Source organism: Mus musculus, chromosome 10, assembly GCF_000001635.26.
Source record: "Mus musculus strain C57BL/6J chromosome 10, GRCm38.p6 C57BL/6J".
Taxonomy (NCBI): domain Eukaryota; kingdom Metazoa; phylum Chordata; class Mammalia; order Rodentia; family Muridae; genus Mus; species Mus musculus.
This window is the reverse complement of record NC_000076.6, coordinates 85,890,488-85,917,613: the sequence shown is the minus strand read 5'-3', so window position 1 is coordinate 85,917,613 and position 27,126 is coordinate 85,890,488. Positions and strand designations below refer to the sequence as shown.

At 43.5% G+C, this 27,126-nt stretch overlaps 1 protein-coding gene across 10 annotated transcripts; it reads left to right on the top strand.

The window, feature by feature from the left end:
• Nucleotides 1-461: 461 nt before the first annotated feature.
• Nucleotides 462-25,650, top strand: Prdm4 (PR domain containing 4). Of its 10 annotated transcripts, none has more exons than XM_006514193.3 (12): nt 462-562; nt 885-1,090; nt 4,643-4,776; nt 7,206-7,391; nt 9,544-10,338; nt 12,116-12,265; nt 13,344-13,483; nt 14,602-14,687; nt 15,783-15,910; nt 16,458-16,772; nt 18,271-18,439; nt 24,175-25,648. In XM_006514193.3, the coding sequence occupies exons 3-12, from the start codon at nt 4,644-4,646 to the stop codon at nt 24,482-24,484; spliced, it is 2,412 nt and encodes an 803-aa protein (XP_006514256.1). In that variant the 5' UTR covers nt 462-562; nt 885-1,090; nt 4,643; the 3' UTR covers nt 24,485-25,648. The 10 variants fall into 10 exon arrangements, with proteins under 10 accessions (XP_006514256.1, XP_006514257.1, XP_030101164.1 ...); XM_006514194.4 differs by having other exon boundaries at nt 520-639; XM_030245304.1 differs by having other exon boundaries at nt 538-639; nt 13,365-13,483; nt 24,175-25,644.
• Nucleotides 25,651-27,126: the final 1,476 nt, after the last annotated feature.

Here is a 27,126-nt window from a genome sequence, read left to right as displayed (position 1 = left end):
CACTCATATGAATAAACATTATGTCAAAAGTTGGCTACCGAGCAGATGTTGTGGTTCCAATGATTATTCTAAGTAAGCACTGTGCCTGTCCGTGCAGAAGGGACGGGAAGGCAAAGAGAGAAGAAAAACACCTGCACAAATCCCAACATCATCTTTTATGATGTGGGAGCAGGGAAACTTCACACAGGGTAAAAGAGTTTCAGAATCGAAACCCGATTACTCCTGGGCCACACCGCCGTCTGGCCCAATCCTATATTTAAAAACGTTGTGTTATGTGGATTCATGCTTCCCTACTTGAGGCCATGCCATCTGGACAGAAAAGCAGAGTCTGGAGAACGTTGGAGTTCAGAACGCACCCCTAGCACGTGTATCAGTTCTGGTCTCCTAGCAACGGCGGAGCGATTATTCGGCCCTCGATTGGATCGGCACCCAGCTGAGCTGCAACACTCTGGGTGGAGCGTCTCTAAGCCCGCCCACTCCCGGGGCTCTGCGGTTCTCCACACGCAGAGAGGGGGCGGTGCGTATCCCCGGAAGAGCGGGTCGGAGCGCAGGCCGTAGGCAGGTAGCACGGACGCAGAGTGGCTGGGAAGCCGGAAACGGGCCCGGAGTGGCTGAGAAGCCGGAAAGGCGCCCCCGAGGGTGCGGCCCCGTGAAGGCGGCGGGCCTGACCGGGCGGGGCCGGGCGGGAAATGTTAGGAGAGCTGTAAACCGGGCGCGGGGTCCCGGGAGGCAGGAGCGTCCGGGCCGACGTTCGGCCCGATGACGAGCCAGGCGGCCGGGCCAGTGCTCCCCAGCGCGGGCCTCAGGTGGGCGACGCGGCGGGGCGGGCTCGAGCGGCCCGGGGCAGGGAAAGGCCACGGCTGATCGCTCTTCTCTTCTTCCAGGTCGGCCAGTCCGGCTGCCAGCGCTTCTGGGAAAACAGCCCCGGGCGCCGCCCAGCATGCCGGGCCCTCGCCGCGGAGCGCAGCCGCCGGCCCTCGGAGACGTCGGGCAGTGCGGGGAGGCGCGGCCACCGGCGGGATGTGGTAGCACGTGACACCGGCCCCATCGCGCACCTAGCAGCCGCCGGCCCCCTGCCCTGGACGTGCAGGTGAGCAGGGCAGGTCCCCAAGGCAGGGCCGAGGGAGCGGGGCGGACGCCGCCGGAGACTCAGTCTTTGTTTGGGTGCCTTCGGGCCACACGTGTGACGCGTAAATGGATTTGAGCACCTGAACCCAATAGAAATATCCAGAGTACTAGTTGGTTCCTGGGGTGATTGTTCTGAGTAGCCGTACATTGTTAGCTGCTTGGCACCTCTTTCCTGTCGTATTTTAGCTTTCGCTATTTTAATTTGGAATGTTACTGTAGTATCATAGTTCTTCACCTTTGGGGGTTTGCGGGTTACTGTAGCCAGGGATGGTGGAGTGCGGAGGTGAAGTTTTTAAATTGTGCAAGTCTCCTGAACTAGAAGGTACTGTGTTAGCGGAGTAGTAAAGACGGAGCAGTATTTAGCTGGGTTCCCCCCCCCCCCGCCCCCAAAAGCTTTTAAAAGGCTGTCAATATAGCGGGGAAGAGAAAACGTATTGACTGAAATTATTGGAGCTGGTTGATGCATTTTGTAAAGTGGCTGTATTCCTGTTAGTTTCTTAAATGTCATTTCCAGAAAACAGCGCGAGGTTTGCAACCAACAATTGATCAACTTCGGTCAGTTAGAAACATAAAAACAGCTAAGAATAATTGGCAGAAGACACAGTGACAAGACAGAAAGAACTCAGTATCCTTTAGGCCTTCTTAGGACGGTGATATGAGGTTGGTAGAATGGCTGTGCCTTGTTGAAGGGGAAGGTCCCTTGGGAGTCACTGTGTGCAGCATTCCTTCCTGGTGTCTTCTGTCTTTGAGTACTTGTGACCTTTGGTTTATGGCTGTTGAGGCCATCACGTTTTGGGGACTCACATCAAACAGAAATCTGCTGAGCCTCTGTTACTAAAGTCTTGTTTGAACGGGTGTGAGAAGGTCCAGAATTTCACACGAGTTATTATTGATGATGACATTGTATAGACGTTCAGGAGCTTTAAGAATAGGAGGTGAAGCCACACACTTAACTCTGCTCTAATAAGTTACTGTAATCTGTATGTTGTATTTAGGCCTTGTGGTTCCAGTGATGGTTGTATTTTAGGTATGGTTGCAGGTGGGAGAATTTAGAGAAGTCTGTTTTAAACTAGCTGGGGCCTAGAGACTTTGCTAAAGTAGCAGTGGCTTCTTTAGGTTACACAGAGTTTCCATTCTTCGTGAGAAGTAACATCCTTTTGTTGATCTTTGGTCCTTCAGATAGTGTACCTCATTTTCCATGTGGTTCTAGCTGTCTCTCTGGGTGATGAGTGGGCGTGGCTTGAACATTTTTTTGGATGTAGTTGATGTCCAAAAGCTAGTTTTATGATTACCATATAGATGGAGTGTAATTCTAGAAATAGGTCTGTGAAAAACTTTATACCCCACAGTTAAGCCAGGTTGTAATGTAAACAGGACTCGGAAAAAAAGCAAGAACAGTTTTGTTTGTAATTTGTTTCTAGGCTAAGAGAGTGGAAATCTTAAATTAGGTTTGACTTCAAAACTCAGCTGTACCCCTGACTAGTTAGGTGATTTTAAACTTGGTGTGTGTTGGGGGGGAGCAGGGGGGTTGGTGGTTTTTTTGTTTTAAACCTCAAAATCTAGGCTTTCTTATCGTTAAAAGGGGACTAAGGTACCATCCCAGGGCTGGGGAAATGGCCCAGTGAATAAAAGCAGCTATGTAGGGAGGCTGGCAATTCCAGTTCGATCGCTCACATAAAAAAGCTATATGCAGGAATGTGCATCTGTAATTCTAGCAGTCCTCTGGGAGATGGGAGTTGGATACAGGCGGTCACAGCAACAAGAGGGACCCCGCCTCACCAACGTGGAAGTTGAGAACTACCTCCTGACCACTAAATACATCCACAGCCCTTTCAACCCGTGTACATGTATGTTAATTAAAGAAGAATAACAAAGTCGATCAGCAGTGTGGTTGCTATGACAAAATCCATGACAAGAAGCCACCTAAGAGAAGACCGTTTACTTTGATGAAGCCCATCCTGGTGGGGGAGGCAGTCATGTGGCAGCCTATAATCTGGAAGCGGAGAGGAACGTGGGCATGGGTTTGCTTCCTCACTTTACCTAATACAGGATCCTACCCCATTGAATGTAGGTGGAATCACCCTCATAGACACACTCAGAAGCGTGTGCCTATGTGATTCCAAGTCCACTGTGGTTGAGAGTGTTGATTTACCATCATACAACCTCCACGTGTGAGGTTTAGGAGGGGCAGGAGTAAATCACTTGCCCATTGTTTCTTAGGTACCCTAGGCGAACAGGAAGAACCTGCTGCAGTAAATGTGGAGTAAGGATGGGAGGTCACTGGAGAGCTCCTTTAACCTCCTTTAAGAAGGGTGGCTAGCTTCTGTAAATGATAAGATGGTGGTCTCTAAATTCTGATTAGAAACTAGTGTAGGTGCATATATTTAAAATGTTTTCTTTTAATTATGTGTTTGTGTCTATGCCTATGCAGTGTGTGCAGGTGCCCTCTGAGGCCATAGGAGGGTGTGGAACCCCTGGAGCTACAGGAGGTTTCTGAAGCCATCTGATGCTCCTGGGAACCAAACATGGTTACTAGGGCCTGAACTCACGTCCTGTGGAAAACAGCAAGGGCTCTTAACCCAGCTCTTTTCTTTTGAGACAAGATCTTGCTATGTAGTTTGCAGACTGACCACGGTAGTCTTGGAACTTCTGGCAGTCCTCTTGACACAGCCTCCCTATTTCTGTGCCACCACACTTAGCTGAAACTAAGTGCCTCTTCATATGGTGCCTCTTCATATCAGTATGACTCTTTTACCATGCAGTTAGTGACATTGCATGATGGACTGTCTAGAAAAGGCAACTCTTTGACTTTTCAGCCTTCTGAAAATGGCCCGTGTATCAACAGAGTCTGAAGTGTTGGAACATCTCTGACTGTCCTTTGCAGGATGGCTGATGATGACCTTTTATTGAACTACTTTATGATTTGGGGCATATGTTGTATCTTTGACACTTAAATCCTCCCCTACCTTACAGTGAATTACCTTCTAGTAAAGCTTGCATGATGAACCTCAATGTGTGAAGGGATTAAGGTTATTGATACTCTGGTATGGTTACAGATTTTAAGAAAATACTGATTCTTAGGGAGAGCTTGGTACTTCTTTATGCCATCTGAGTCAGTCTCAGGCTTACTTTTAACTCACTATAAAAAGGATTAGTAAAACTATTCCAGTACTTTAAAGATAATGCCTGAAAACTGGTTTGTGTTGATAAGCCAAATGGAGATAGTACAATGAGACTGATTTAAAACAGAAACAGTAAGCCACCCTGACTAGTGCTGCTGACGCAGACTGGTGTTTGGGGTGTTTGCTTTGTGTAAGGTTCGGAACAAGGCAGATCGAATTCACCCTGTGTATGGTCTGCAGCATTGACACCCATTAGTTAACTTGGAATCACAGTGCCTTGTGGTTTCAGTCATATGTGTATAAAGAGCAATTGGTCAGGTCCTAGTTCCCCAGCCCTAGATTCTTGGCTCTTTTAACACATGGACTCAATGGTCGTCTATGCTTTTTCCTAGGATGAATGACATGAACTTGAGCCCAGTGGGGATGGAGCAGCTGTCTTCATCCTCTGTGAGCAATGCCCTGCCAGTCTCAGGAAGTCACCTGGGCTTGGCTGCCTCTCCCTCTCACAGTGCCATCCCTGCCCCAGGTGAGTGGGAGGGGAGCCGCTGCCCTTGAACATTGTGTTCAGTTCTGAGTGTGCTAAGGGTAGTACAGAGAAACGAGCCAGTGCCCTCTACAAAGTACTATAGAGTAGCAGCTTTTTTTCTGATAGTCTCTTTCATCCAGAGCTGAAACTGACTTGGCTTTTTATTTGGGGCGTCTCACACTCATCTGGTTGACACTTTGACATCATGTCCTTAATTAATAGAAGATCAGTTAGCTTTCCTCTGTAAGTTCCAAGCATTTGAAATCAGGCTTGTTTTCTTTTAGATTGGAAATTGAGCATCTGTAGAAGTGTACAAGGCCTGGCTTTATGGGAAAGTAGTGCCAGGGATGGAGGTCTTAAGTGGAACTTCCTGTGAGCTTGTGCATCCTCAGAAACACAGGAAGCGTCTTATTCTTCCTAGCACATGCCTTAGTACACGGACTCCTTTTTTTGTTGTTGGGAGATTTTGTTTTGTTTGAGGACTGGTCTTACATACCCTGAGCTGGCCCCAATCTTAATATAACCATGATGGACTTGCATTCTTGATTCTCCTGACTCCACCTCCCGAGTGCTGGGATTACAGGCATGTGCCACCACACCTGGTTCTGAAAGCCCTTTTATTGTCTGATTTTTACTTTTCCTATTGAAATGGGAAATGAGTAAGCTATTGGTTCTTAAGGATATGTGGCATTGTAATGTATTGGACTTTGTGTTTAGTATTTTTAAACAATATGGAAAAGATATTTAGTTCTTCATAGAAAATTATATCCTGAATTAATAAAATGTAACAGCCAAGTCATATATTAATTGAAATCAGCATCTCTTTTCTTAAAGTGTCAACAAAAGAAATTATAAAAAAAGTTTATATATGTGATGTGTACACGTATGTGTTTTGTCTGATTCTTGTTGGAAACACAGTGCTTCTTTACACATTAATAAACTGCAACAGGCCCAGAGTCACTTTTGTAAACTACATGTGTATCTGGTGCCCACAGAAGTCAGGATAGAGAGTCGGGCACTTTGGGACCCAAGTTGCAGATGTTTGTGAGCTACAATGTGGGTGCTAAGACTCTGGACTTGGGTTCTCCTGTAAGTGTAGCAAATGCTCTTAGCTGCTCAGCCATCTCTCCAGCCCCACAAAAAACCAAAAACAAACAAAACAGAAACCCTCAAAGAGCCTGGTGGAATATGCTGTACTCTCGTTGTTTACGAGTGTAGGCAGGAAGAGCAGTAGAAGGCCAACCTTCGCCTTGAAACTGTCTGAAAATTGTTAACCCATCTGTTTAGTCCCTTAGCTAATCCTTTTAGGAAACAGTCTTATTAAGAGGAAAAAGTTTATATTAAGAAAATACTCCCTCTGGCCAAAATATGCAGGTCAGCACTGAGTAAGTTGGTGGGTATTCATTTGTGCCTGGTTAGGCACAGGGAAAGTCATTTAAGCCTTTTGCAAATGAGTATAATCCGAGGTGGATATAGTCTAAGATCAGACTTTTTTATTGTGAAGTACAGTTTGTAGAGAAAGGGCTGAAAATATGCACACACCGTTCTACATTTTACTTGGATCTGGATAGGTTCCAAGTACAAACATACCTGGTCTTTGTTTGTTGCATTTTTAGACAGGATTTCACTATGTTGCCTAGGCTCAAATTCAAAATCCTTCTGTCTCAGCTTCTCTGGTTCTGGGATTACAGTAATGCACCAACCATTCCAAGCATTTGGGAGTTTAAAAGTGAAATGTATAGTCATAGAAATAGGAAAATAAACAAAGCTTTACAATAAGTTATCACTGCAAGAAACCATATTTGTGAATAGTTTTTTTATATTTATTTATTTTAAAGATTCATTTTAAAATTTTATTTACTTGTAAGTATGCACATGAGGGCAGGTGTCTTGCAGAGTGGCTTGTCCTGGAGCTGGAGTCACGTGATAATGTTGCTGGCAATTGAATTCCGGTCCTCTGGACCAGTACATTCTCTTGACCACTGAGCCGACTCTCTGAACCTGCTTGTTGTTTTTGTTTTTAGTGTTATTTTTTTCCCTCTTAGCTGTTATTTAAACTTAGATTGTTAATTGTTTGGATATTTAGGAAAAACACAACGGAGGATCAATTTAGCACTTTAAAAAAACCCTGATGTGCACTCATAACACACTGATCTGATTGGAGGGCCAGGTTTGTTCATCTGTAATCCTAGCACTCTAGAAGAGCATAGGCCAACATGAGCTAAATAGACCCTTTCTGAGAAGTAATTTGGGGACTAGATTGTATGTTTTTGTTATAGATGTTGCCCAATAGTATCTTGGGTTATAGTGCTACTAGGGCGAGATTTTGTTTCTGTTTCTGTGAGTTCTAAGAGATTTGTCAGTGGTTTTTAGGTACCAATCTTTTAATTAATGAAAAAAAAATTCGTGTCCCCCCCCCCCCCCTTTAGGACTTCCAGTGGCAATTCCAAACCTGGGTCCCTCCCTGAGCTCTCTGCCTTCTGCCTTGTCTCTTATGCTCCCCGTGGGCATTGGAGACCGAGGAGTGATGTGTGGGCTACCTGAGAGGAACTACACCCTACCTCCACCTCCTTACCCTCACCTAGAGAGCAGTTACTTCAGAACCATTCTACCTGGTAAGTTTATAGTTACTTGTGGTGGTGGTGGTGGTGGTGGTGGGAGTGGGGAATACAACCAACTTTTGACCTCAGCGATTGGAGATTAGAGTTAACATCTTTTTCTCTAATCTTTGGATAGCAATCCCTGGGTTTTTTGTGTGCTTTGCTTAGAATATGTATAAAGTTAAGTATTAAAGGACGCAATTTGAGTCTTGTTAGCCCAGTTTTTAGTTTGTAGTTTTTAAAATTGTTTTGTTTTGAAGTGGTGGGGATTGAACTTTATGGCCTCATGTATGCTACAGCTGACCTTCTTTTTATTTTGAGACTGGGCAACTACCTGCCTATGTATGAGAGTGACCTTGCTCCCAATCTTCTCGCTTTCTACCTTCAAAGTGCTGGATTACAGGCATGAGGGGCTTTTGGTTTGGTTTTGTTGTTGTTGGTTTGAGACAGGGTCTTATTTGTAGCCCTGGAATCTGCTATTAAGACAAGGGTAGCCTCAAAGTGAGTTCTTCTCTGGCTCTGCCTCCTCAGTATCAGAGTTATAGATGAGCCCTACCACGCCTGGTTTGTGTTACTATTTTTTTCTTTGCATCTGTATGTGTGTAGTGTGCATGCACGTGTGTGAGTGCACAGGTATCCGTTGATGCGTGTGCATATAGAGGCAGTTGTTGTTCTCAGTTACCTCCCACCTTACGTATTGAAGCAGAGTCTCTCACTGCACCCAGAACTTGCTGATTCAACAGCTGGTGTAACTGACTAGTTCACATCAGTGATCTGTGGGATTAGAGGTGGGATACACAACATGGGATTTACCTGTGTGTGTTGGGGATCTAGACTCCGATCCTTTGGCTTACGTGGCTTTACCTACGGAGCCATCTTCAGTTCCCTGTGGTAGTGTTAATAGTCTTTTTATGAAGCAAACTATGATCACTGAATTTGGGTTCAGTGTTTTTAATTCTGTGCTTTAACAGCTACCTGTCTGGCTTGGAGTTTATTGACTTTGATTCTGTGATAAATGTATTGATACACTCTCTTTAGAAAATGTAGCAAGCAGGGAGAAAGGGAAGCCACATCTCTCCTTCTGGTATACTTTTTTTTTTTTTTTTAATACTGTGATTTCTCTGCAATTGTGTGTCTTTGTACTTAGTATATTCCCCTGCTACTAAATGATTTTTCATAACCCCCATCCCGTCCTTTTTTTTAAATAGGCTATATTGTTCTGGTGGGCCTAAGGGCTCACTATGTTGACCAGGCTGGCTTTGAATTCATAGAAACTTGCCTCCCTTTGCCCAGTGCTGGGATTAAAGAGGTGTGCCACTGAGCCCGATAATGGTCTTTTTAAATGGCTTACCCCTGTAATTCCAGCATTTGAGAGGCTGAAGCAAGGAGACCAGGAATTTAGTCTAGACTTTGTCTCAGGAAAAAAAAAAGTACTGATTGGATATTTAATGGTTTATTACATGAGTGGCCAGCTTGCTTTTTCCAGACTTTATTGTCATTGTAGCTGATGTCCTTAGGGGTGTTGTCTTTGTGTATATTTACAAAATACACTCAGGCGTTTAGGGAAGGTTGGTGTAAATGGAGTTTAATGCACGACAGTGGGGTCGTTTTGAGTTTCATAAATACACTGTGTTTCAGTATATGCTCTCCCACTAGCAGTATTGCAGGTGACACCCCACATCCTCGGAACCACAGCTTTGGATTTGGGATGTAGTTCTATAGTAAGACTTTTCTGAGGCCCTAGGTCTGATCCCAACCTGCTCCTGCTCTCCTCCCAGAAATTTCTGTAATAGTTGTTTTGAATAGTTTAATGTGTTTTGATAGTTTTATGACAGAAGTTCTTAAATAATTTTATTATTTATTTACATTTTTTTATAGAGCAAATTTTAGCATCTTTGGACCAAAGAATTGCAATCACATAGCTATTAGAGGTCAGTTTCATGTAAGTTGTTTCTAATTGGCTTCAGATAAATTTCATGTGTTTAGGATTTGAGTTCCATAGAGAAACTCAGAATGGCATATATGTGCTACTTATATAGTCATTGATTAAAGAAGTAGTAGGTTATTTAACTTAGCTATATTAGTAAGGAAAACGGTTCCTAATATTTGAAATTTTTTATGTTTAACAATGTGCTAAATATCTCTGATATCTCTTTTTTTTCCTCAGGCATTTTATCTTATTTAGCTGACAGACCACCTCCTCAGTATATCCACCCCAACTCTATAAATGTTGATGGAAATACAGCATTATCTATCACCAACAACCCTTCAGCACTAGATCCGTATCAGGCCAATGGAAATGTTGGATTAGAACTAGGCATTGTTTCAATAGACTCTCGCTCTGTAAACACACATGGTGCCCAAAGTCTTCATCCTAATGATGGCCACGAAGTAGCATTGGACACAACAATCACCATGGAGAATGTTTCTAGGGTTACCAGCCCAATCTCCACAGATGGAATGGCAGAGGAGCTTACAATGGACGGTGTTACAGGAGAGCATCCCCAAATCCCAAATGGCTCCAGAAGTCATGAGCCTCTCTCTGTGGATTCTGTGAGCAACAGCCTTACAGCAGAAGCTGTAGGACATGGTGGTGTGATACCCATTCACGGGAATGGTCTGGAGCTTCCTGTGGTCATGGAAACTGACCACATTGCAAACCGGGTCAATGGGATGTCTGACAGTACCCTCAGTGACTCCATCCACACCGTGGCCATGAGCACCAACTCTGTAAGCGTGGCACTCTCTACCTCACACAACCTGGCCTCCCTAGAGTCTGTTTCCCTCCATGAAGTTGGCCTTAGCCTAGAGCCTGTGGCTGTCTCTTCTATCACGCAGGAGGTTGCCATGGGGACAGGTCATGTAGATGTGTCCTCAGACAGCTTGTCTTTTGTACCATCTTCACTGCAAATGGAAGACTCCAATTCAAACAAGGAAAACATGGCAACCTTGTTTACAATTTGTGAGTGTGCTTCACTGTTCTCTTCTGGAAATACTTTTTTTGTGTGTTTTAAAATTGTATGTGTGTGAGGGTTTTTCCTGCATGCATGTACATGTATCACATGAATGCCTAATGCCTACAGAAGCTAGGGCAGTGTTGGATTCCCTGGAACTGGAGTTACAGACGGTGAGCCAACGTGTGCGTTCTGGGAATCGAACCTAGGTCCTCTGCAAGAGTAGCAAGTGCTCGTAAATTGCTGAGCCATCTTTCCGGATCCCAAATATTGGCCTTAAAATACCATTGTCCTAACTAGTGTTTGTCATAGTCTGATATTGGTTAACGTCGTGAGGAATTGCATTTTGGAATTTTCTTTGCCCTCATACTGTGCCATTTGCTCAAGTCAAATAAAGTACAGTTCAGTCGTTCTTACAGTGACACCCTGGATTAAACAGACAATATAGTTGTGTCTGTATTTTCCCTATACTATTCAAGGTATTTTCCCAGACAGAGCGTTACAGGCATAAAACTTCACAAAGATAATCTTGGTGATAAACTTTTTTTTTTTCAGCATATGCCAGAAGAAAAAAAGTTTCTGGATCACTTTTATAACTGTGGGAAAATGTAGATTGATTATGCAGTGATTTTTTTTTTTCCCCTAGAGTATAAATTACCATGGTTGGGCATGTAAAAGTTCTTTTTTATTAGGCAGCAACAAAAACCATATAAAATGGTTGATTTGTTGATTTCACTGTGCTTAGTCCATGCAGAAAATTTTCATAGCTCACTATATGCTGTGCGCTGCTAGCTGCAGGGGACAGGGCAGTCTACCTAAACAGTACAGACCAGGAGGAACCTGTGGCCCATAGGAAGCATGGACAAGACACAGGCAGCTGTAGTACAGAAGAACAGTCAGTGTGACCATGAGAAGAACAACAACTAACTGGGCTGTGGAAGGGTCAGGGCACATTAGCCGCAGAGGGCAGGCAGCATATGTGTTAGCATGGACCTGAAGACAGGCAAGATGGTAGGCAATTGATAGGAAGACAGGCATGGGCACCCAAGTGCCTAGGATGAAGAGTCAGAAATGGTTTAGGTGGCTGTGGTGGAAAATGGGTCTGAGGGAACAGTCACCTGCAGAGACAAGCAGGAGCCGAACAAAAAGGGCTTTCAAGATCAGTGAAGGTTTTAAGAGTAAGGATTGGTATGGGGTTCTACTGCATTGTGAGCTGTTAGACTTGTTAGAGGCAAGTATTGTAGGGAGATAATCTCCTTACAGTAGAAGTAGCTAAGATGGGGAAAGTAGAACATTAGTGGAGTAGTTATTGGAGCTTGTAGGTGGGCTAAAGGGCTGGTGCTGAGGAGAAAGCTCAAGTTCCTGAATGAGTCGCTTCATAACTGTGCTGACAGACAGGTTGGGGAAGAGTACAGTGGTAGCTTATGGGAGGGAGATGTGATGAATCCATTGTAGACATTGATTCAGTGTGTAAGGTGCTCAGGGGAGATAGCGAGTGGAGCTCAGAGAGGAATTATCTGAAGGTAGTCATGGCTGTGGCAGTGGGATGAAACTGTCAGCAAAGGGTACAAAAGAACTTGGCAATAGAGTGAACAAGAAGGTCTAAAAGTGCAGAAGCCAGTCAGTGAGGAGCCCTCTGTATTAGTCTTTAAAGTCTCCAAGTAATAATAAGTGTAATTAAGAGCCTTCTTACTGATTGCATTTAGTAATTGGCATTTGAATCCAAGTGGTAACTTAGTTTATGTGAACACCCATTTATTTGTCTTTGACATGTGCTGCCTACAGGGTGCACTCTTTGTGACCGAGCCTACCCCTCAGATTGCCCTGATCATGGACCAGTGACTTTTGTTCCTGACACACCAATAGAGAGCAGAGCAAGACTATCCCTCCCGAAGCAGCTTGTTCTCCGCCAGTCCATCGTGGGAACAGATGTTGGTAAGAATCTTGGAAGAAACCACACAATCCCATCAAATCTCCTTTATGGGACGGAGCTGTGAAAGTTTGTGTGTGGAAGTAGTGACTAGTTGATCTAAAACTCAGTGGCTTCAAATTATAAACATTAGGAAGTAAAATTGTAAATGGTAGGGAATGGTTGACTTCTCTGATGGTGACAACAATGCAACCTCTGAAAGCTTAGTTGAGAATCCTCTCCTGAGAGCCAGAACCGACTAGAAGCACAGATCCTGGCCTGAGTCTGACAGCCTCTGTTCTGGGACATCCATCAACTACCAAGCCACCATGTTCACCATATTAGAAACTTGTTTTCTAATAAAATGTGAGAAATCTACCTCTGATAATCAGGTGTTACGAAGAAAATAAGCAGACTTTAAACAGAAATGTACTTGTGTAACATTTCTCAGAAAGGGATTGTGATTGTCAGGGCTGGCTTACCCATGTCTGAGCTTCACAGCTTCTGAATTACTGTGCCAGTCCTTTGAAAATGCAAAATTAGGTTTATTATTTTCAGCCTCAGTTGGGCATAAATCTTGAAAGCACTAAACTGCTTAGATAATAGTCATGCATTATATTAAGTATAAGAAATTTTAGAAGCTTGATTTATTTGAAATAGATTGCTATTCTTTGATAAAATGTTTTCTGGTCTCTTGCTTACTCTAAAATAATGTTTGGAAACATGTAGGTTTGTGTGTATACAGCAGGAATTTGATTGTGCTTATGCATTTCAATTTGTGTGTGTATGTGTGTGTGTGTGTGTGTGTGTGTGTGTGTGTGAGTGAGAGAGAGAGAGAGAGAGAGAGAGAGAGAGAGAGATGTGAAGGTCAGAGAATACCTTTTCAGAAGTGGAGTTCTGTGGGTGGAACTGAGGTCATCAAGGTTTCATGACAAGTGACACTGAGCCATCTTGTTGGCTACTTTTGTCTGTTCCTTTAGGCTAGGATCTACACGTCTTAGCTGTCTCAGGATTGTTGACACATCAGAAATGTTAGCTTTGGTGAACATAAGATTCTTTGTCTGGGTTAAGCGCCTGTCTCAGTAGGTTTAAATCATTGTGTAGTTGGTGTCCTTCCATTGATAGGTGTATGGACTGCAGAAACCATTCCTGTGCGGACTTGCTTCGGACCTCTAATTGGTCAGCAGAGTCACTCCTTGGAAGTAGCAGAGTGGACAGACAAGGCAGTTAACCATGTCTGGAAGGTCAGTGCTGAAGAGACTTCTCCGGCTGCTGCTGCTGCTTCTTGTATCCCAAGCTGACCTCACACTCTGAGTCCTCCTCTGCAGCTTCCCAGATGTTGGGAGTGGGCCATGCCAACACCGTGCGTGACATTTCTGGGGGCAGTTTTCATTGTTTAAAGCATAACCAGTCAAAATTAGCTAGACCTGAGAATGCACTTGTGTCCATCATTTGTATTTCATTTTCTCTTATTTCCAGTATAAACAGCTGTTGAACAAATAGGGGATAAACTGATGCAGTTTTCATTTTATAGATTAATGCAATGATTCTGATCTCTTTTAAAAACACATCTTTGTCTTATATGTTTGGGAATTTTGCCTAACTATATGTGTAGCACTTGTGTGCAGTCTATGGAGCCCGCAGGAGGGTATCAGAGCCCCTGGAACTAGCTCTATAGACAGTTGTGAGCTTCCATGTGGGAGCTGGGAAGTGAACCCAGAACCTTGCAAGAGTAGCTAGTGCTCTTAACCACCAGGCTATCTCAGCTCCAATTTGAATCGTTTATACAATTTGATTTCTTATGGCTGCTGAGGCTATGAACTTTGTTTACAAAATAAAAGTTATTAGTAGTTAACTAAACTTTCCTTCAGTATTTGGCTTAGGAAACAGTTTTAGAATTAGCTACGATTATTTCTCTAGTTTCCTAATGGGAATATAAGGTTTTGACATCAATAGCTGTATCAGTAACATATTTATATAGAATCTAAAAGATGGGGGCAGAGTTGAAATGGTGAGGTGGTACATGGTAGGGAACTTTAATTTGAATGTCTGACTGGGAAAATGGGTGGATAGCTCTCTGCCTTTAGGAGACAGTCATCCCCACTGTCACTATCTGGTGTTTTTGATAAAGATGGATAGATAAATAGACTGTAGTTTAATGTTTTTAGCCAAGGTACTCAGAGTGAAGTCATTCTGTACACGGAGCAGCACCTGGAGACCTCTAACCACTTGCTTGTATTTCTGGAAACGGGAAAGGTGGCGAGATAAGCATGGAGAGAGAGGGCCCTAGCTCGCACTAACTAGCTGAGCAAATGAAAGGTTATCAGTTCACTGTACATGTGTGCTTGCCTTCTGTTGGCAGATATACCACACTGGTGTCCTGGAGTTCTGTATCATTACAACCGATGAGAATGAGTGTAATTGGATGATGTTTGTGCGCAAAGCCAGGTAAGGCTGCTTTAGTAACGAGATCACTACCATTCGGGTGAGGTTCAGTAGTACACTCGGCATAAGCTATGGAAGACTGATTGATGAGTGCACGTTGTCACTAGGACCTTGAAGTCCTTAAGCCCAAGCCTTTCAGCATTCCCAGTCTAGTAGCAGCTGACTGGTGGTGGCTATAAAACAATGTCTTTTTACAAACATTTTATTTGGTGTCTGGGCAATAAGGAATGATACATGAGTTTACAAGTAATGCCTCTTCATATCACCAGTAGTCTTTTTCAGGCTATTACTAGAGTTAATTTTTGTTAGCTTTCTATCTTCATAAATATTTGTCATAGGGAATTAAGACTTCATGGACATTGTGACTCAGGCCTAAAATAACCAGCGACCAGCACTTGGGAGCCTGAGGCACGAACCTCTGCACGTTCTGGGCTGCGCTGGGCTACATAGCAAGCCCTAGGTCAGTCAGCACCACTTAGGACCCAGTCTCAAAATAAGCAGGCATGCTTTGTTTTCATTTAGCTTTGGTTTCTTTTGAGATAGGATCTCATGTACGTCAGCCTGCCTGGTATTTGGAGCAGTGCTCCTGTAATGAATCCTGCCTCTGCCTCTCGGGGGCTGGGATTACAGGTGTGTGTTGCCTTGCTACTTGCTCATATTGCATCTCCTAGCAGACTGTTGTTTCTGACTAAAGGAATGACTACCTACATACTACAGCAAGAATTATGTTTCTTCACAATCTCTAATAGGGAGGGTAGAGTTATAGAAACAATAGAGAAAATAGTTCTGTCTCAGCTTTCACTAGATTCTGCTTACAGAGGGTATGGTATGATGTGTATATATCTCAGAATTACTGTACTCGAGGGCAGCAGATGGAGCTTATTGATAGGATTTCTGGGCTAGAAAGTGTAAAGCTTTGGTTTGAACCACAGCACTGAAGAAAAAGTATCCTAAGCCAAGTGTGGAATATACTTGTAGCCCTAGCTATTTAGAAGGCTGAAGCAGGAAAGTTAATCGAGGCCAGAAGTTTGCAACCAGCCTGAGCAACATAATGAGACCCTTTCTCTTACACTTGATCTATTGAATGTGGTTATGTAGGAACCGTGAAGAACAGAATTTGGTGGCCTATCCCCATGATGGGAAAATCTATTTCTGTACCTCACAAGACATCCCCCCTGAAAGTGAGCTGCTTTTCTATTACAGCCGGAATTACGCTCAACAGATAGGTAAGTCTGTGAGGCTTGTTCTTAAGACTAGTGCAGTGACCAGCGAGCGAGAGAATTGGATAGATTTTACAGGGGCAGCTGTATGAAAGCAAGCTGCTAGCTCTGCATGTGAGGTGACTTCTTCACTAGGTGGATGTTGCTGTTTCAAATAATCAAGCTTTTGTTGTAGGACTTTGAATCAGGGCTTGTAAATCCCTGAAACTGTTTTTTGAACTTCTTGAGAGTTAGCAAAGACCCTTCCATTTGATTTAATGTGCTTTTCTTTCTACTGTGTCACATTTATAGGTCTACTTAAGAGTTTGTGTGCACTACAAAATGTAAATGGTTTCTCCAGGAAAAAAGATGGTGTCAATTCTGTGTCTACCCAGTGCTTCCTGTGTGCACTGTTTTTAAATGATAGGAGTATGGCACTGAACAAGGCTTCTTAATTGACAGGGAGTGAGTGAGTCAGACATTTTGGTAGAAGGAAATTGTAATCGTCAGTTATTAATGTCAAGAATAATTTTGAAATTAAAGTAACCAGAAATATTGATTTATTTTTCTAAAGGTGTTCCTGAACACCCAGATGTGCACCTCTGTAACTGTGGCAAGGAGTGCAGTTCCTATTCAGAGTTCAAAGCTCATCTGACCAGCCATATCCACAATCATCTCCCTAGCCAGGGCCACAGCAGCAGCCATGGGCCAAGCCACAGCAAGGAAAGGAAGTGGAAGTGTTCAATGTGCCCCCAGGCTTTTATCTCGCCTTCCAAACTCCACGTTCACTTTATGGGCCACATGGGTATGAAGCCCCACAAGTGTGATTTTTGTAGCAAGGCTTTTAGTGATCCAAGCAACCTACGGACACACCTCAAAATACATACAGGTAAGCTGTATTGAACCATTGGCATGGAGTTCTCATAGTAGTTAGAATTTGCAGCCATAAAGTCTTGGCAGAAAGAAATTACTGAAGGTAGAGTTGAAATATGTCATCGAATGTATGCACATAGCTATGGGATGTCATTGGCCTGTAAGCCTTGTGAGGTGGAAACCTAAGGCTCCTGAGGGTGATACTTCAGGTTACCGAGGTATTTTTCTAAGGAGTCCTTCTGTGCAGTTTGAAGGAGACCGGTTTTTATATTTGAGCTTCCAGTTTCTAAACTCCATTTAAACCAGCTCTAAACAAATTATTTATTTGTATTTTATGTGTATGGACATTTTGCCTGTATGTGTACCATTTGCATGCAGTGCTTGTGGAGAACAGAAGAGGGAGGGCACCCATCCCTGGAATCTGAGTTATAGATGGTTGTGAGCTGCTGTAGGGTGCTGAGAATTAAACCCAGGTCCTCTGAAACAGTAGCCAGATAGCCAGTACTTTTAACCATTAGCCATCTCTCCAGCCTCTCAGCTCTTCCCTCATCCCCCAAATCCCGGAATAACCAGTCTTAACTTTCCTGATTGAATCATTTGTTCTACGGATCACTAAAAGGAAGTTTCGTTTTCAGCCTGTTGTTTTAAGACTGGGCAGTTGGAGGAGAGAACAGGTGTCCTGAAGAAGCTAAACACCCACTGTAGTTTTCTTCCTTCCTTCCTTCCTTCCTTCCTTCCTTCCTTCCTTCCTTCCTTCCTTCCTTCCTTCCTCCCTCCCTCCCTCCCTCCCTCCCTCCCTCCCTCCCTCCTTCCCTCTCTCTCTCTCTCTCTCCCCCTCCCTCCTTTCCTTCTTCCCTTTCTTCCTCCTTTCTGCCCCCCACTCCCAATTTGCTAGCCCTTGTCCTAGAATTTTTTTACAATATACTTGGAAAGATTTAAATTCAGTTCTGCTTTGTGAGATTATACTGTGGGTTTATTTTATTTTATTTTTAAGAAACAAAAATACAAATTATTCAATGGAAAGGCCTGTAGATAGGCTCTATAGTTTGTGAGTTATCTTTTCTTTTTGAAGTGAGTCATTATCCCAGGTTAGCACCATGCTTTCTGAGGCTGATCACCATACTTGGCTCATAGGTGCTGGAATTGAATCCCGGGCTTTAAGTAGGCCAGACAAGTACTTCACATGGTTACATTGCTAATCCCAAGTTCTTTTAACTACGTAGGGACTGATAGCATCATTTTTTTTCCTCAAAGTTTGTATGTGTGCCAGCTGCAAACATACGCACTTTTAGATAGAGGTCTTAGGAGGTCAGACTTACTGGCCTTGCTAGCTTTCGTTTAGGTTATAAATGGAATGGCTTAGACTGTTTGTAGATAGACACTGTAGGGGAGTGCAGTACCAGGCCTGAGTCAGTTCTGCTTGATTCTTTTGGGCTGTTTCTCCAAATTTACCTGCCTGTCAGAGAATCTGTAGTTATTTTATTCTCAGTATGATGTCCTGGAATCATTTGCAGGTCAGAAAAATTATAGGTGTACTTTGTGTGACAAGTCTTTCACGCAGAAGGCTCACCTGGAGTCTCACATGGTCATCCACACGGGTGAGAAGAATCTCAAGTGTGATTACTGTGACAAGCTGTTCATGCGGAGACAGGACCTCAAGCAGCACGTGCTCATCCACACGCAGTGAGTATCCTGTATGAGGATGCTGCTTGTCGGGGGTGATCCATTGTGTGCACGCCTGAGCCTGAGGTGCTGGGTGTGCATCTGCTTCTCCCTTACAGGCCAGGGTCCAGAGAAACCAAGCAGTCCTTTGTCAGAGTCCCGCCTGACACCCAGGTACTGAGGTGGGGCACAGAGTAGACAGACCAGAGGCTGATGTCCTCTGGCTATTACATTCCCATTATTGTTATGGGGGCCAGAGCTGATGGTTTCTGGCAGTTGACTGACTCCTGCTAATAGCAGCAGGGGGTTAGAAAAAGAAATTTAATTACATGGGCTCTTTAACTCAGGGGCTTCTCACTGGCCAGTTGGAGCTCATTAACTCTTCCTGAGCCAGAGAGAAAGAAAAAGGATAAAGAGAAAGTCATATATACACACCTACACACTCACTGACTCTTGGGTGTACCTGACCATCAGTTTCATCAATTTTACAAGTGCGCATGCATGCATGCATGCATGCACACACACACACACACACACACACACACACAGATGTATATGAGTACATATGTATATATGAACATATGTACATAACTACAGACAGACATATATGCATATATCCACATAAACAGGTTTGATGGGTGGGGCAGAGCCCCAACAGCCACACCTTATTTTTCTCTCAGCCTTTTTATAGCTTCTTAGACAAAAGTTCTTTATAAAATTACCTCACACATAAAATGTTGCATAAAAAGGAGTTACAGAAGGATGTTGATAATAAGTTCAAAGCGGTGTTTCATTCTGTAAGCTCCTAAGTTCAAAGCAGCAGTTTCATGTGGCCTTGCTTTATTTTACTGTATACGTATGGCCTTATCCTTTGATTTGAGCTAGAATGAATGTTTTTTCTTGATCATAATTTGTCCCAAGCCTACTTCTCTTCTTAGTGCAATTTATAAAAGCTCATTGTATTCCTTATTATGCAGCCTTTACTTACTATTCTATGAGGCAGAGGCATGTTCTAGTCTTAATTCTTATTTTATTTTATTTTTTATTTTTTGGCAAACCATCTCCTTAAACTTTGTTCCTAAAATTATTTGAATCAAATCAGGAGTTCTATAAAATTATTAATTTGGCTAAACAACATTATTATATGAAAATACATCTTTATATTGATCTGTAGGAAATTTGCCAACAGGTGGCCTGATGCCCAGGAATTATTAGGCTATGTAGTAGTGGCAGGAAAGGCATATCAGCTGTGATAAGCAGTCCTATGACGAAGTCTCTAAGGTCCATGCCTCTCAGAGTGCACACATCCCAGCCATGCACGATGCTGGGCCATCTCCAGAAAGCTCACCTGCTTACCATATAGCCTTTCCTGTGTGTCCTGTGCCAGTCCTTAGGCCATACTGTGGAAGATTTCACTTCTGTTCTTATTTTCATACGTTCTTTGTATTCATTTTATCCATGTTTTTAAAACAGTAAGTTTTTAAAACCACCTCTTTGATGCTTGATGCTCAGTGTTGTGCTGGGGACAGAGATAAAGACATTGCCCTTATCTTTAGACAGCTCCAGGTTGGGGAAAGTGAAATAAGTCAGTCATCACCATGCTGAAGACCATACACAAGCAGTGCTTGAGCCTGATCTAGCAGTACACTCCTGTGACGTCATCCACTCAGCAGCACACTCCTGTGACGTCATCCACTCAGCAGTACACTCCTGTGACGTCATCCACTCAGCAGTACACTCCTGTGATCTCATCCACTCAGGAGACTGAATCAGATAGACTGTGAGTTAGAGGATAGTCAAAATAGAATAGAGGGTGCTGGAGAGGTGGCTCAGTGGTTAGGAGCACTACTCTCAGAAAACATGTATTTGATTCCAAGCACCCACATAGAGGTTCACAACAGACTATAACTCCAGTTCCAGGGGTTCCAGCATGCCTCTTTTAGGCACTGGGCTGGTAAGTGGTGCACAGGCACAACATTCATACACATTATTAATTATTAATCTTAAAGCTGGATGATGGTGGTGCAAGCCTTTAATCCCATCACTTGGAGGCAGAGATATCTGTAGGTTCAAGGCCAGCTCAGTCTACAGAGCCAGTTTCTAGGACAGCCAAGGCTATACTACATAGAGAAACCCTGGCTTGAAAAACAAAACAAACCAAACCCAAACCAAACAAAACAAAATCTTAAAAACAAAGGGTTGGCAATACAGCTAAATAATATAGCAATTATCTGGCCTAAGACCAGGGGTCTGGTCCCCATTACTGAAGAGGGGCACATAAGCCAGCCTTGGTGATCAGCCACACTCCCTAGTAGTTTTAGCTTAGTCTTTTTTTTTTTTCCATTTTTTCCATTTTTTTATTAGGTATTTAGCTCATGTACATTTCCAATGCTATACCAAAAGTCCCCCATACCCCCCCCTCCCTTCCCCCCCACTCCCCCTTTTTGGCCCTGGCGTTCCCCTGTACTGGGGCATATAAAGTTTGCAAGATCAGTTAGAATTAAGAAAATAGAGAAGGATAAGGAGTTAGGATGATATTCTAGGTGGCAGCAAGGGTGTGAAAATACCATAGGCAGAAACAAAAAAGCAGAGAATATCGAACGTGTTTCTCTGTGTTAGAAAATACTACTTTGGAGAAAGTGGTGAGAGGCAGACTCTACATCATAAGCAGTCTCAGTTTTTGAGATACAATCTCTTGTATTCCTGGCTGGCCTTGAACTCACGGCATAGTTAGAGATGACCTAATAAGGTAATCTTAGTGCTGTGATCACAGGCATGTACAGGTTGTGCAGTGTGGAGATCCAACGCAGGCTCTCAGTGCTAGGCAGGCACTCTGCTGAGCTGTGTCCCTGTTGAAGCTCTACCAAGGGAATTACATCTCATCCTCAGCATAATGGTGAGCTGGGAATAGATTTGACTCCCCTACCCACTGCCTGCTGGGCAGTCCTGTGCTAAGGGCGTGTGTGTGTGTGTGTGTGTGTGTGTGTGTGTGTTGAAATTGTGGTTAATAGAGAATTAAGCATTTTTAGGTGTTTAGTTTACTAATATTAGGTATGTATGTAGTTGTGTGGGCATTTATGGACTTTAAGGAAAGGGGTATCATTATTTGGTGACATACCTCTTCTGTTTTAGATGGACAGGGGTAATTCAAGGGGAACAAGGGGTTGGGGGGCAGAATGTCAGGCAGTAGATTGCCTAGGAATGTTTTACTAAATTTGGGTGTAAAAAAACGGTCTGACCTGCTATTAGTCATAGTGGTAGTAGGCAGAAGCAGTGATAGTCTTTTCCTCAGCTTTGAGCAAGCGTTGACAGACGTGACGTTCACTGTAAACTTTATATTCTAAAGAATCTCTTTGGTTTCAACTGAGGACTCAGGATCTAGTGTAGTTCTCAAAAGGACTTTTTTTTTTTTTCTACTTTTTTGCTTAGAGAGTTTTGCTTAGCCTAGTTTGATCTCAAATTCCTGATTAGCTGGCGTCACAGATAGGCACTACAATATTTGCTGTACCATCCCAAAAAATGTTTTAAGCATTCATTTGTAATGTGCTTGTTTGTGTGATGCATACATGCCATGGTACTCATGGAGGTCAGAAGACAACTTATGGATGCCCCCATCCTCCATGTGGGTCTTGGGAATTTACCTCAAGTTATCAGGCCTCAGTCAAATGCCTTACTTGCTAAACCTTGCTGGCCCTATAAAGGATCTTTTACAACAGTCTTCATTAGTTTCATTGATCATGTGAAATTGTGAGTATCAGCTAGACGTTGTACAGTATGAGAGGTGAGAAGATCTCTAGGGTCATGTACATGCTGGCCTCGGTGCAGCCGCTCAAACAGTGCTGTCAGCAGCAGCGTCCCAGGGAGGAAGTGGCCTCGAGTGCAGTGCAGAATGAGCCAGTTCCCTGCCCTCGACTCCAGAGCTGTGAGGAGAGAGCACTGTTTGCTGTGCCCCAGCCTCCTGGTTGGAGGTTGGTGGTGAGAAGGATGTTAGTGAGAGCAGGAGCTTCAGTTTCTTCCTCTTATTTTAAGACACATTTCTAGGCTCCATATTCTCTGCTATATCTAAACCCAGTTCCACCTCACCCTGGAGGTCAGGGCTTGGGAGATGGTAGGGAGAGACTCAGTGCTAACACTGCCCGTTATAAACACAGGGATGTTAACAAATGATGACACGGTCCCTCCCACCTTTAGGGAGATTTTGTTTTTCTGAGACAGGGTTTCTCTGTGTAGCCCTGGCTGTCCTGGAACTCACACTGTAGACCAGGCTGGCCTCGAACTCAGAAAACCGCCTGCCTCTGCCTCCCAAGTGCTGGGATTAAAGGCGTGCGCCACCACACCCGGCTCACCTTAGAGATTCTAATGTAATTGGCTAGGACTAGAGCCCCAGCCTAGCATTTTCCGTTCTTTCCCCCACTGTCTTGAAGTGTGGTTATAGGAGTGTACCTCCACAGCTAAATTAGCCCTCATTATTCTTTCTTAAGACTTATTTATTTATTTATTTTTATTTATTTAAGAAATAATGGCCTTTATTACTGAGAAGTGCAAAGCTGCGAAACATTTTGTGCCTTGGCCATCAAGACTTATTTTAAACTCAGTGTATTTGTGCACACATGAGTAAGGCTGTAGAGGTCAGAAAAGGGAGGGCCTCGGATGTCCTCAAGCTGACAGGCAGGCAGTTGTGGGACTTTCAAGGTGAGTACTGGGAACTGAAATTAGGTCCTGCAAGAGCAATCCACACTCTTGACCCCTGAGCCCCTGCAAGTCTTGCTGTTTTTAAAAAGGTCCCCATGAGACTGTATATACCCTGTGGGACATACTAATTTTCAAAATGTCTCTGGCAGATGGGGATGTTACTTCTTTCTGAATACCACACAGTCAAGGTAGTGTTGGGGGAAGTTTTGTTCTGGGTGAGCTTCTATTAGCCTCTGTTCTTTAATTCTGACATCTGTCCTTTGCAAAGGTTTAAACATAGGTTTAATACTTCTTTTTTGGAAGGTAGGGGGTGAAGGTATGTGCTGTGAATTGAAACCGGGATCTTCCACAGGCCAGGCAAGGCCAGTGCTCTACCACTGAGTTACATCCCCAGGCTCTGACCACTCTATAACATAGTGGCTTCTTATGTAATGTGTGGTCACTGTCATGTTTCCATATAGTTCTCTTCTTTTCAGGGCATATGTCTTTATACTCTGCAGCTTGGCCTACTGGTTAGTTTCAAGTTTGGTCCCTCAGAGGTGAACACAGGATCTTATGATTTGTTTAGGAACGAGAGTTGTAGTTCTGTGCTTGCTTAGTGTGCATCAAATAGCAGAGCTTTCATCTTTTTTGACCTTGAAGGTGGAAGCACTTTTGATCCAAGTGTATATTTCTCCTGTGTATATCCCCCAGCTATCTGTCTGTCTGTCTGCCTATCCATCTATCAATATAAACCTGTATGTATGTATGTAACATATATGTATACACACACAGATGTAGATATTCTTGCTTATGAAAATATAAAACTGAAAGCCACTAGAATATCTATGAAGAATAAGAGTTGCAGACTCTTTGTAAATACTTCATATTAATGGAATGGAGCAAACTACAGGTACTTGGGCACCTTGTGAATATCACAGGCCTCATTTTCACTGAAAGAAACCTACACTGGATGGTCCTGTTTGCATAGTACTCAAAAGTTCCTATAAAGGCCTGAGATTACGGAACTTATGTGGCTTGATTGTTTACACACCAAGCAGATGTCACTCTTGTGTTTCTCTTAGAGAACGCCAGATCAAGTGTCCGAAGTGTGATAAACTGTTCTTGAGAACAAACCACTTGAAGAAGCATCTCAATTCTCACGAAGGAAAACGAGATTATGTCTGCGAAAAATGTACAAAGGCTTATCTAACCAAGTACCATCTCACTCGCCACCTGAAGACCTGCAAAGAGCCCAGCTCCAGCTCCTCTGCACAGGAGGAAGAGGATGATGAGTCGGAGGAAGAAGATCTCGCAGACTCCATGAGGACAGAGGACTGCAGGATGGGCAGTGCTGTTTACTCAACAGACGAGTCTCTCTCCGCACATAAATAGGAGGAGAGAGCAACTGCTTTGGACGGAACACACATTGGTAAAACAAAACCAACCCACGGTTAGAAGTGGACGGAGTGGGGACAGCTAAAGCACTTACAGAGGAATGTCCAGTGGATTCTTTAAGATGGACTGGCAGATGAGGCATGCATCTGTCCTACTTTTCAGTAATGGGTGGCAATGAGAGGGCCAACTTTTACTATCTGTTCTTTATTTACATGTAATTTGGGAGATGTATTTATGCTTGAGTCAAAGTGCCCTTTTGTCCACACAAATCAGATTTCTCTCATATTGCTCCATTTTCCCCCAGCCAGCGTGACTTGAGCCATCCCACTGCATCCCACACATTAAGCACTGATGTAAGGTAACCGCCGTGCAAGTGTTAGGAGGCCTGTAATTAGTTAAAAAGGAACACCTGCCTACCTTCTGGCTCCTGCTGCCTCAGTCTCAGCAGGGGTTGAGAGGGCAGGTAAAGCAGCAGGCGTGGATCAGAGGACAGTGACTGATAGAGGAAAAGGTCCAGAAGCCCACCTCTGATAGAAGCCAAGGTTAGCCACGTGGTTATGTGTATGCACATCTTTGTGATCTAGCCTTGTCTCTTTAGGAAAGCCTTCAGTCTTTCAGAGAGGACCTAGAACATTAACAGTGTTGAGATAATACATGCTGGGTAGTCTCTAGTCAGCAAGTGCACATGGGCTCGCCTGACGAGATCACGAGATCGGTTCTTCTGCCCACAGGAGGAAGGATCGGAATGATGGTTTGTTTTCTTTCTTTCTTTTTTGAAATGTAGGTTTACTTTATGAAAACCATTAAAATGTTGCTAGCTGAAAGCAACAAGTAGTTCCAAATGCATTGTGGGTTTCAGTTAGGCCTTCCCAGTTGTCTTCCTTGTTGCTGAAGGTCCTCACCAGCTGAGTGTAGAGGATACCAAAGGAATTGGAAGATGAGAAGGCTTATTAGTCACTCCCTGTGAGCAGGCACACCCAGCTTTTCTCCAGAAGCGGACACCCTGAACTTGACAGGATTGATGGAACACGTCTTCCTGCTCAAAGGCTTGAGTAGAGGACTCTGCTGGCAAGGTTTTGCTGCTAATGTATTTATAGAATGAATGTATTTCATTCAAACCTGTATTCCTCTAGGAAGAATTAAAATCATTTTTAATGAAAATATGGAATTTGTCATGATCTTTTGTGGAAGAAGGACTTGAAGGTTAAAAGAAAGCATTTCTTAGTTTTGGCTTTGAGATCATACCCTGATTGTTTCTGTGCAGTGCTCGGACTGCACCTGGGTTTGTAGCCTCTCCCCCCCACCCTCTTAAGGTGGGGCTTTACTGTCTCCTTGGAAACTAGCAGCTTGAAGGCCAGAGCTGGGGGTGGCTGCTAATACTACGGTAGCACCATTAGTGTTCCAAGTGGTTTCTCCCTTTACTCGGGGTGAATTCTTTTAGTGCTCTGCACAGAGATGCTCCTCAAAATAATTAAGCTAAATACCCCAAACCACAAGACAAAAGGAAAGGCAAAAATCCTTGCTATAAGGATATAGCTTCTATCTTTTAACCTCTTGGGTTTAAGTGGCTCATTTTAAATTATTATTATTTTGTTTTGTTGAGACAGGGTTTCTCTGTATAGCCCTGGCTGTCCTGGAAGAGCAGTCAGTGCTCCTACCCACTGAGCCATTTTGCCAGTCCCACTTTTCTGCTTTGTTACAGGTCATGTTCACTATTGCTGTTGGGTCAGTTGTCACACTGTCAGCCAGGATATGGTAAATGTATGCTCTGGATCTAGCTCAGTTCTCAGCTGGGATTTACTGTGGGGTGATAGTTTGTAACCTTAGCCAACTTACATGGCCTATTTGGTGCCTCTTAATAATACTCTTAATAATACTTTATACTTGCCAACCTTTGTTTCATGTTAGTACAGATCTAAGGTAAACTGGATACATGATAACCCAGGAAGTAAAACTTTGGAAGTTAGACAGGAATAATTCCTTCTCTAGGCTAGAAATTATGGTCAGTGTTTCCTTAAAAGGCGGGTCGCTCATACTTCTTGTCACATGTGCTGAGGTTCAATGTGCCATTAGAGGCAGCAGGATGTCATAGTCTAGGTCTATACCAGGCATTTTAAGCTGGTGACCTGGGTACAGATGTGTAAGAAATGTGCAAGAAGTGCTTTCACCAGTTTTCTGAGAATCAAACCTGCCAGCAGCGCTTTAAGTCCATTAGTTCCATGAACTTTAATTGTCCCGTCAACTTACCTTCTGGAAGCACACGAAGAATGATCTTTCTTTATATACATAGCCAGTGTCTCTATGGATTAAACTGTCTTCCCCTATTGGTGTTAAAATCTTACACTCTAGTATCTCAGATGTAACTGTCTTTGGACATTTAGTCAAAGGTACAATGAGGTCCTGACGTTGAATCCCTATGCAATGACTGGTATCCTTTTTCGAATAGCTAAGTTTGGATAAGGACTCATGCAGAAGAAACATGATGGATGCCTACAAGGTACTCAGCCACTAGGCAACACTGCCAGTGCCCTAGCCACTGTCTAAGTACACCTCTGAGAAGTGGAACAGCTTTCAGAACACCCATCAGTGGTGAGCAGTGTGAAAGGCAGCTAGTGTAGTAGATTCCGTTGCCACCAGTC

What these genes read in the sequence shown, in the direction of transcription:
- Prdm4 (XM_011243582.2), top strand. Translation starts at nt 4,644, where the DNA reads ATGAATGACATGAACTTGAGCCCAGTGGGGATGGAGCAGCTGTCTTCA. An exon ending in CAGTGCCATCCCTGCCCCAG is followed by an intron (nt 4,777 to 7,205) that starts GTGAGTGGGAGG and finishes CCCCCCCTTTAG; the next exon opens with GACTTCCAGTGGCAATTCCA. An exon ending in CACGTGCTCATCCACACGCA is followed by an intron (nt 18,440 to 24,174) that starts GTGAGTATCCTG and finishes TGTTTCTCTTAG; the next exon opens with AGAACGCCAGATCAAGTGTC.